The sequence below is a fragment of the Electrona antarctica genome (assembly GCF_951216825.1).
Source record: "Electrona antarctica genome assembly, chromosome: 20".
NCBI lineage: Eukaryota > Metazoa > Chordata > Actinopteri > Myctophiformes > Myctophidae > Electrona > Electrona antarctica.
In genome coordinates this window covers 25,410,570-25,420,105 of record NC_136801.1, presented here as the reverse complement: position 1 = coordinate 25,420,105, position 9,536 = coordinate 25,410,570, and the positions used below count along the sequence as shown (strand labels likewise).

The window sequence follows — 9,536 nt, the reverse complement described above, 5'->3', positions numbered from 1 at the left end:
ACATAACAAATTAAATACAAAATAAACTATATTAAATTAACACTTTAGTAACACTTTTCATAACTAACTTTTTTTTACACACTGCTGGAACCTTTTCCATCAGTCCATGGCATGCTGTTGTTGACTGTTTAAGAGCTCTCCAGTTTATGGGTGATCATATCCAGAGCCCGAGCAGAGGCCTTTTGCGGCGGTTCAACCGTGGGTCAGACCGACTCGACACCGGGCACTGCACTCCCTGTGGGGGTGTGGAACGCGTGTGTCGAATTTGAAGTCGGTGGGGCGAACGGCTCTCGAGTTACGTGCATTACAGATGTACGTACACACGTACTGTACACACACAGAGACTTGGTGCATTTATAGATACATAAAAACGTGGCTGACACTGTCAGATAGAAAATAGACATAATAGTCCAAACAGGTATTAGGAGAGGTGAGAAGAGATACTGACTTGACTCCTAGCTGTGACTGGAGTCAAATTGGAGTGATTAGAAAGTTAAACACAGGTGAGTAAAGAATCCATATCTCTAACTTTCTAACTTTACTAAAATGTCTATTGAAGAGGGACATCCAAGACAGCTGCAGGCCTTCCCACAAAATGTGTTAGAAGTTGGCACACAATATCCATGACCTTGTGCTGAATTACATAAAGCGCTGCAGTCCTATTAGCTACACTACATTCTCACCGACCACAAGAGCGGGTGTGGTTTAAAGATGAAGGCTGCTGTTACTCTGCTGGTGGTGTCGCTGTTGTGCCTGTCTAGGGCACTGGCTCAGGGACAGGATGGAATGGTCACTCACAACCAATTCGGTGGAGAAGCCCGCTCCACCCCAGATATCTGGACAGAACTTATGTGGTTGAGAGATATGGTGGTGGAGCAGAGGGTGCAGCTGGTGGAACAGAAGGTGAAGCTGAACTATGTGAGAGATGAGTTGAACAATTCCAACAGCAGGATTGTAACGCTGGAGACAGAGAATGCAGGTAACAAATGTCTTCTAAACCCTAACTTTTTCTGAAACGTTTTCATGTCAAGGACCCCCAATTTGATATGTATTTGGCCGCAAACCCCATCTCAAAATATTTTTTCCAGGGACCCCCAGAAGCAAAGATTTGAGTTAAAATGTTTGTGAAAGTTTGTGCAAATATTTGAATATATGTATTTCTAAAGCGACGAGTTTGTATATCTTCTACATTTTTATTTAGCCAAATAAATCTAAAATGACACTTGTAATGGGTTAATATATGGTTCTGCTGAGAATTTGCATCAGGGCCTTTTCTTTTTCTTTTTGATGTGAGGTCTTATTCTGTTTATTTATGGTTATTTATATGATTTAAAAGTGCCAATTCATGTGTGTTTACAGCATTACAGAACGATGTATCAGCCCTGAAGAGAGAGAACTCAGGTGAACTAATAATTTGTTCTTTTAAAAAAACTGTAAAAAACACTATAAGTAAAATGACTAAAATACTGTTCTCTTGTGTTCACAGAGAGAGCAAAGGTGGCTTTCTCTGCTGGACTGACAGACGGAGGAACAACAGTACTAGGACCGTTCAATACTGATATCACACTGGTTTTCAAAAACGTACTCGCCAACATTGGCCACGCCTACAACCCAGATACAGGTACTGATCTACAAACTGAATCAATGTAGAAGCCATGATGCAACTTAATATTTAAATCATGTTGAGGTGTTTATTACCATTATGTGTACCTTTATTTGAAATGATATAGTTTCATAATGTTTTGATCTGTTTTGGGTAACCTGTGGTACAGTACCATGCACTCAATAAACCTAATTCTCCATGTTATTATGAATGTTATTATCCAGCATCACTCATCTCTGCCTGTCCTCCTCTGGTGCAGGTCTGTTCACAGCTCCCGTCCGAGGACTTTATTACTTCAGATTCACCGCTGCCGAAGGCCGCACTTCTCACCGGGTGGGTGTGAAACTGTACCATAACAGCAGGCTGGTTCTCTTCAATACCGACGGTGTATCCAGTGCATCCTGGGGTTACGTTCACCTGTCTAATGCGTTGACTATCGAGTTACAGGAAGGTGACGTGATCTACATGAAACTTGCTGCTAATTGTGGGCTCCAAGATGACCACTTTTACCGCAACACATTCAGTGGTTTTCTGCTGTTTCCCATGTGAATAGAACACCACTGTAAAACACATGTATAACTGTATGGACAATGAATGGCCCTCCTCTCTCTCTTACTGCTTGTTCTCGCTCATTACTTTGGTCTCTTAACCTTTTTCCGGTTGTTCATGATGTTTCCCATTCGTTTCTCTGCTTTCTTTTTCTTTTCTTTAAAAGCCTCCTGTATTGTAAATTAACGTTTCACAACAAACAATCAATACAATGCATCTGGTGCTTGTGTGTTATTGTTCCAGTGTTATTCCAATGTCCATATCAAATAAAATAATCTATATCAACAGTTGTTAGGTCTGTCTAAATCTGTCATTATTTATTTAATCCATCAATGTTCATGAATGATTCTTTGATGCTCTTCTCACAGTCCTCAGTAATACATCACTACTCTATGATATCTATTAAAAAGGCAAATATTAAGAAACCCTGCACCTGATGGAGGGGAAAGGAACTGGTCGGAATAACATGTTCCTTCCACGCGCTACGTCCGGCCAGGGAAACTCCCCCGTCAGGTGAAAAGAAGCAGCGTGGACTCCTCATGCAGAGAAGGAAGCATGAGGCCAGTCCGCTGCACCCCCAGGTTAGCAGAGGAAGTGTAGCGCCCAGGATTACATTAGATAATTGACACTGGGTGAAAAAATGGGCTGCAAAATTGTGGGATAAAAATTAAAAAATATATATATATATTTAAAAATATATATATATATTTCTAATTCATGGAAGTAACTTGTATTGTAATTAGTGACGTCCGGTGACAAAAATACAGTACTGCACCTTTGTGAATTAACGAGAACCATATGTAACATTTCTTATGTTTTACTATAATATACTGTATATAGGCAAGTTGCATGTGGTACAGTATATGACCAGATGAGTGTCATAATGCACTGTGAGCAAATCTATCATGAGAAAATAACATTTGCATGTGTTTGTGTGGCTGACTGTGTATTTGACAGTAGAACCTAACCTGCAATTGACAGCAGTGGACGTCCCTTCTTGCCGTTTGGTGCAGCCGCGGTGCGTCCACGCCCCCTGGTGGCGGTCCCAGGACAAACCCAGGCTAGACTCCAGTGTTAGACTGTATGTGACCTGGTTAGTCATGGTACTTGTGTCTGGGAGGTTTCTCATAGTCAGCGTTCAGCAGAGCCAGGTACCCTACACCTGCACCTGGTGTTATACATAGCATACTGTCATCAGCATTATGCATTGCCATTGACCCCATAGACCCCTCCAGTGTCTCCACTGTGAGTGGACTGCTCAGGAAGCTTTAAGGGCCTTACAAACGGGTAGCGATAAAAAGTGCCTATAGTACATTTTCAATGAGACCTGTGTTTTTGCTCGGAGAAGTCGCGGTGCGACAACACAAGCGTATTTACGTGAGTGCGGTCCCATGCATTTGTTGCTCGCGTGCTCGTTACGTGCACACGCCCGCGACTCACCAGACCTGGATTCTGTTTAGCTTTTTTTTTTACGCTTGCGTTGTTGCGCCCCTCTTGAGCAGACCTGGAGGAGACCTGTGTTGATCCAGGCAAACAACGCCTGCGTTCCTCGCTTCACGTTTGCAAGGCCTGATTCAATCATTCAAATTTTTTCAAAACACTTTCAAGGTTTTTCAAAGATGTACAGGCTTGCAGCTGTGAGCTTCTATGCTATTGTTGAGCGGTGCACATCGCAGCACACTCATCATCATATACTAAAACATATACATTAAACACTTCAGCCTTATATCTATTTCGGCCATTTGAAAATAGCCAAGACAGGGGTTTACTGGGACAGGTCGGGGTCGTTGAGTGAGGAAGCGTTTCGGAGGAGGCTGGGCCGGACTCGAACCGTGACGGGACAGGGTTTAGTGGCCGTTCCAAACATGCTGCTACTGATCTCTGTGTGAACGGTCACTACGGGAACAGTGTTTGTTAATCAATCAATCGATTAAGCAGGCGAGTAAGACAAATCCATCATTCAATCGATCGCCTTGATGATGCACAACTTTTAGAGAGGACTTTGTGACTTTGTGTGTGTGTGTGTGTGTGTGTGTGTGTGTGTGTGTGTGTGTGCGCGTGTACCTTTATAATCATCATTGGGGTCTCCAGAGGGAAGGTTGAAGTAGTACTGGATGTCATGTCCCTGGTAAAGAATCCTAGGAGGACTGTCTCCTATACTGAAACTGTACTTTCAGTACAGTTGTGTGTGTGTGCACACACGCACACACACGCACACGCACACACACCCCTACCTGTGGGTCTGCCTTGTGAAATCCCGGGGTCTCCCTCCTCTACACTCAGGAACGAGACATCATCATCTGTAGTACCTGTAGAAGACACAGACTCCCCACGTTAACACCTCTGGTCTCTGCAAGTTGATGTTTGTAAAATGATAGTCATTCATGTCAAGAGTCAATGGGCTTAACATCCCAAACCACCAGTACATTAGTCATTAAAAGGCAGTCCTTCTCAACATTTTCTGGGTCAGGGCCCACTTGAAAATCTCAAAAGCGTATTTGCGGCCCACGCATCTGCCCACTTAACTGGTCAGATGGGTGGGCGGCCCTGTGCATTTTCAGAGCATGTTATGATCTATCAATCTTGACTTTTTGAGCGTTGCCAACTTCTCCCATGAGTGTGTAGGTCTGTAGTATGTCCTCTATGTATATATTGACCCCTGCAGCTGATGTTTTTGCACACACTCTAAAAGCTGGACATAGGAGAGGCTAGCGCCCCTCAAAAAGTGATGGCAGAAAAGTGAAGACGCCAAAAGTGATTGGCCGGAATTACATTTGTGATGATTTGGTTGGCTGAGCACGGAATGTGATGTATGATGATGTAAAGCAAAGCAAAGCAAAGTTACTATATTTACCCAGGGTAACTGGACTAACCATCAGATACTTGTTTACAGCCAGGCCCTGCTCATAGAACATTTCATGGTAGTGGTTCAATGCCTTGCTCAAGGGCACTTCAGCGGTGGTAATTTTAACGTGCCGGTCCGGGGATACGAACTGGCGACCTTCCGGTATCAAGACCGCTCCGCAAACCGTTCGGCCACCGCTGCCACATCAACAGTATGATGATAAGTGCGCCCCTCACTTCACACGGGTGTGATATTTGACAGTACAAGCAAGATGTTTGCTGGAGTGGTCGTGTCTACACAGATTGGTTTGGATTACCAGTGGTCCATGTCATGTGTGGTTGGCAGTTGGTGCTGGTGGGGTTCCGCTGAGAGGCAAGTCAACCTCCATCCAGGAAGGGTCTGAAAACACAATGTAGTTTGACATTTCATTTCATTTCAAAACTGTTATTTATGCTCGAGAGGCACTGAGCTTAAACTTATTTGCAGTGATGGACCATAGACAACAGCAGCAACCTGTAAGGAGGTTATAGTTCACGAAGGGATATTCATTTATTATCTATTATACTATCCATCCATATCATCTATGGATGGATGGATGGATGGATACCTTCTCTGTCTCTGTGTCACCACTCTCCAGGATAGAGAACAGGTAATCTGCGTCTGCAGGGAAGTCAGAGTCACTGGGGGATTCTGTGATGCCGTCACTCTGGTCATCAAATTCGAACAGGGATTCATCCGCCACACCAGCAGCCATGTTCATGGAGGAAGAAGTCTTGTTGGATGAGCCGCTGGAATAGGCCGTCCTATTGGTCCTCCAAGGTCCAAGTAAACTCTGTTTCCAGGAGCGACCTTCAGGGGATTGGCTGTCTTCTGACAGAAGGGGAGGGTACAGGGGGGATTGTGGCGTGGTGATGGGAGAGGGTATTGTGGGGATTGTAGTTTGTGTCTCAGCATGGCTGGACACTTTCGACGATGACGCATGGAGGTGTTGAGGGGTTGGAGGATTGACGGCAGGTGTGTGTGTGGCAGGGGGTTGGAGGGTGGGGGTCCCGGGAGGCAGAGGGGAGGTGGCAGGGGGTTGGAGGGTGGGGGTCCCGGGAGGCAGAGGGGAGGCTGCTGGATCTCTGATGAGGCTGGATGGAGAACTGAGATCTACTGCATGACAGAACGGTACTGGAGAGGAAAGCACAAAACATGAAACTGTCGAAATGTGTTTACATAAAACTAACAGAAATCTGAACCGAACAGAAATAAGGAATATTTTTGCAGAATAATATATTATAAAATTAAATTAAATTAAATTAAATTAAATTAAATTAAAAACTAAAGTCAAGTGTTCATAAATTATGCATAAATGACCCAAAGATAAAGTCAAAGATAGAAGCACAACCGAGGAAAGCAGGATATTCAGACAACATGAGCTCATGTCTGCTGCCATCCATGAATTAAATATAAAGTCTGTCTTTCATATCAACATGTAGGATCAAAAAGGTGTAAATGGCAGCCTTAAAGTGCATGCTCTCCTTCATATATATATATATATATATATATATATATATATATATATATATTCACTGGAATATATATATTCCCCGGTAGAAAACACAGGAGAACACAGACGTCACCAAATTTGGGGCGGCGCACGTCACGCCCCTCTGCACTGTTATTGGATAGCGAAATACAAGGAAGTGGGCTTCCTATGCCAGATTTTCCCAATGCGTTTCCCCAGCCTTTCATTTTTGAGCCGAATGCGAACGAAAATAAAAGCCCTGGGTACCGAGGCTATAGCTCATAATCACTGCTATAATATAGCATCTAACATAACATCCTTTGTCAAATGGAACCTTTAGGGAAGCTCTAAAGAAACATGCAGGTTCTTTGTAAGGCAGCGGTGCTATACTGTATAACCCCTCAACCACCCCAAAGAACCGCTGAAGAACCAATTCTGCTTGCTATTGTGTATAGTTTCACCTTCTCTTGTGGGTTTGGAGGAGACGTTGACCAAGTAGAGGTTCCAGGTGTAGTGAACATGTCTGGGGTCAGCGCCACAGCCGTCGCACACAGCACTCACAGAGAACGGCTGATCCCAGTTCAGCCGGTCACCCTGGCACTGGTGGCAAGACACCCACAGCCTACTGGACTTGTACAGAAAGAAGGTTTACATTACACCTACATTTGCAATCAATGTATAGGCTACTTTATGATGAGGATTTGTATATAATAGGGTTACTAATGGATTAAATCCTTTTGTAGCATCCCTGCCTGCCATAACAGACGTTCATTCACAGAAAATTTTACTTGAAGAGATTTGGGGTAGTAGAGCAAAAAATGTAGGGGGGCTAGTGGACCCCAGTCAACATTATACATGTATAGGGGTTAAGTGGTAAATTATTTATTTTACATATTGTCAGGCAGAAACCTTGTTTCATCTTTTTTGTGTTTTTCTTTCATAAATGATTGCCCTATTTTATACTTTGTCATAATGACAGACAGTGTTGCATGAAAGTTACGAAAATAGCCGATTAGCCAATGCAGCACATTTTGAGCTTGTCAATCTATATCTAATGAGATGCCCAAAATAAGGGTGCCAGATTGAAACTGGTTAAGTAATATGATCATGTCTGTGGGTTTTATATATTAATCAATGAAAAAAACGAGTGGCTAAATAATAACTACAAATGGATCCATTGGATCCAAAAGGTTATTTTGTTCCAAGTAACAGTGTATTTGTTGTTTAGTTATTTATTAATTTTGTTAATACAAGCCAGGAGCCACTGTACACAACACATCAACACTTCAAACCAGCTGACCTGATCGGGTGTGGTGCAACAGTAACAAAGGTCTGTGTGGAAGCTGTGCGGTCGTGAGCACCGTGCACGGTCAGCGTGAACTGGAACTGGTCAAAGCTGCTCTTCAGGAAGCTGGCGGGGAACGCCAGCACGGGGAAGGAAGTGGGAAGGTATTGGTCGAAACAGGAATCGACAATGGAGCTGATTGGCGTACAGCTCCAGCTGTAGCTGTTCGGGGATAGGCAGAGAGGGGTTTGGTAAGGATACGTGTGTCAAATCAATAGTGTAATGCTGGGACATCGGGTTTCATCTAGTTAAGAATGTCTTCCGCTGAAGCCTCAAGTTGTGTATAATTTCTTCCATACTATATGGTGTAGCCACAAGCCATCTACACATGACTGAACTACTGGGGCAGTAGATTATTATTACCAATTCACTGAGATTCCTTTGATGGAACAGCTACTTAGAGAATCCAAAGAAGATATGCGGTTCCCTCATGGATAACTCACAGCAAAGCTACTAATGATTATTGGGGAATTTGTACTTTGAAAATATAGTTCAGATATATAATATAAAATCAAATTCCAGTACTGCTTCAATTTGTTACGTGACCACATGGTATAGACACAATAACACAAGGCAACAATTGCTCATAAATGATGACCTAATCATCCCTGTTATGTGTAGTGTTCTAAAAGCTCTTGCTGTAAGCTTCCAGTTAACATTTCCTCCAACTGTTAAAGCAAGTTACTAGCTGCTGTGATTCAGAACATATTCTTTCCCATATTTCCTGCTGGAGTTCTGCTTCCCTGATTGCAACTCATCATAACACTGTTATTTATAGTACACATACCCTGTGTTTATGTTTATTGCTTCGCATGTACGTATCCTGTGTATGTGTACTCATTTGTACTTAGTCTGTGTGTGTGTGTGTGTGTGTGTGTGTGCATGCTATTCTAATATAAAACACTGGCTAGCACGACGACCAGTCAAAGACTTGTCATCCTCTTGTTCAGTGTTGGAGGTAATGTGTTACATAACAACATTACTTCCACGAGTAACAATGTAAAATAGCGCATTAGAAAAGGAGGCACTGGAGCAGCTCAGACAATTTAGGCCCCTCCTTTTCTCATGTAACCTGTACTGCCTCTGAGATGCACCAGACTGGCCTGCCATATTACCGCTGGAGGCCACCACCACCACCACTACGTTGTACCTATATGCAGTGGTGGGAAAAGTACTCATGATTTCTTACTTTAAGTAAGAGTATCATTACTGTAAAAGTCCGGAATTCAATATGTACTTGAGAAAAAGTACAATCAAAGTCAACATTTTAAGTACCAATTTAAGCAGAAGGTATACTCGTCATTATGCAGAATGTTTCATGTTTTCAAATCTTTTGAAAATAGAATTTCTACAAGCTCACAATGTGTCTCATGAAAATGCCCAACATTTATTTAGAGCTGAAGTGCTTAATGTATGTTTTGTAATAATATAGTAACTAGTAACTAACGCGTTCAATTAAATGTTGTACAAAAAAAGTACAGTATTTAACTAATGTACTAAGTTACTTTCCACCACTGTACCTATGGGTTTAATTGATTATATTTATATTGTTGCTGTCGGGCAGAAACCTCTTATCTCCATATTTTAAAATGGGCAATTTGTCCAGACATACTCACAGACTTGAACATTATATTTGATTACCGGCACATTTTAGATATTTTACGGTCACTTACTATTGCCCTAT

General features: G+C 42.6%; 1 protein-coding gene across 1 annotated transcript; it reads left to right on the top strand.

The window, feature by feature from the left end:
- Positions 1-410: 410 nt before the first annotated feature.
- On the top strand, positions 411-2,418 carry LOC306913086 (cerebellin-1-like). The gene is made up of 4 exons (XM_079489610.1): positions 411-979; positions 1,360-1,401; positions 1,487-1,621; positions 1,863-2,418. The coding sequence occupies exons 1-4, from the start codon at positions 712-714 to the stop codon at positions 2,150-2,152; spliced, it is 735 nt and encodes a 244-aa protein (XP_079345736.1). The 5' UTR covers positions 411-711; the 3' UTR covers positions 2,153-2,418.
- Positions 2,419-9,536: the final 7,118 nt, after the last annotated feature.

Coding starts and splice junctions, on each gene's coding strand:
- LOC306913086 (XM_079489610.1), top strand. CDS start 712: ATGAAGGCTGCTGTTACTCTGCTGGTGGTGTCGCTGTTGTGCCTGTCT. Junction 980..1,359: donor GCTGGAGACAGAGAATGCAG/GTAACAAATGTC, acceptor GTGTGTTTACAG/CATTACAGAACGATGTATCA. Junction 1,402..1,486: donor CCTGAAGAGAGAGAACTCAG/GTGAACTAATAA, acceptor TTGTGTTCACAG/AGAGAGCAAAGGTGGCTTTC.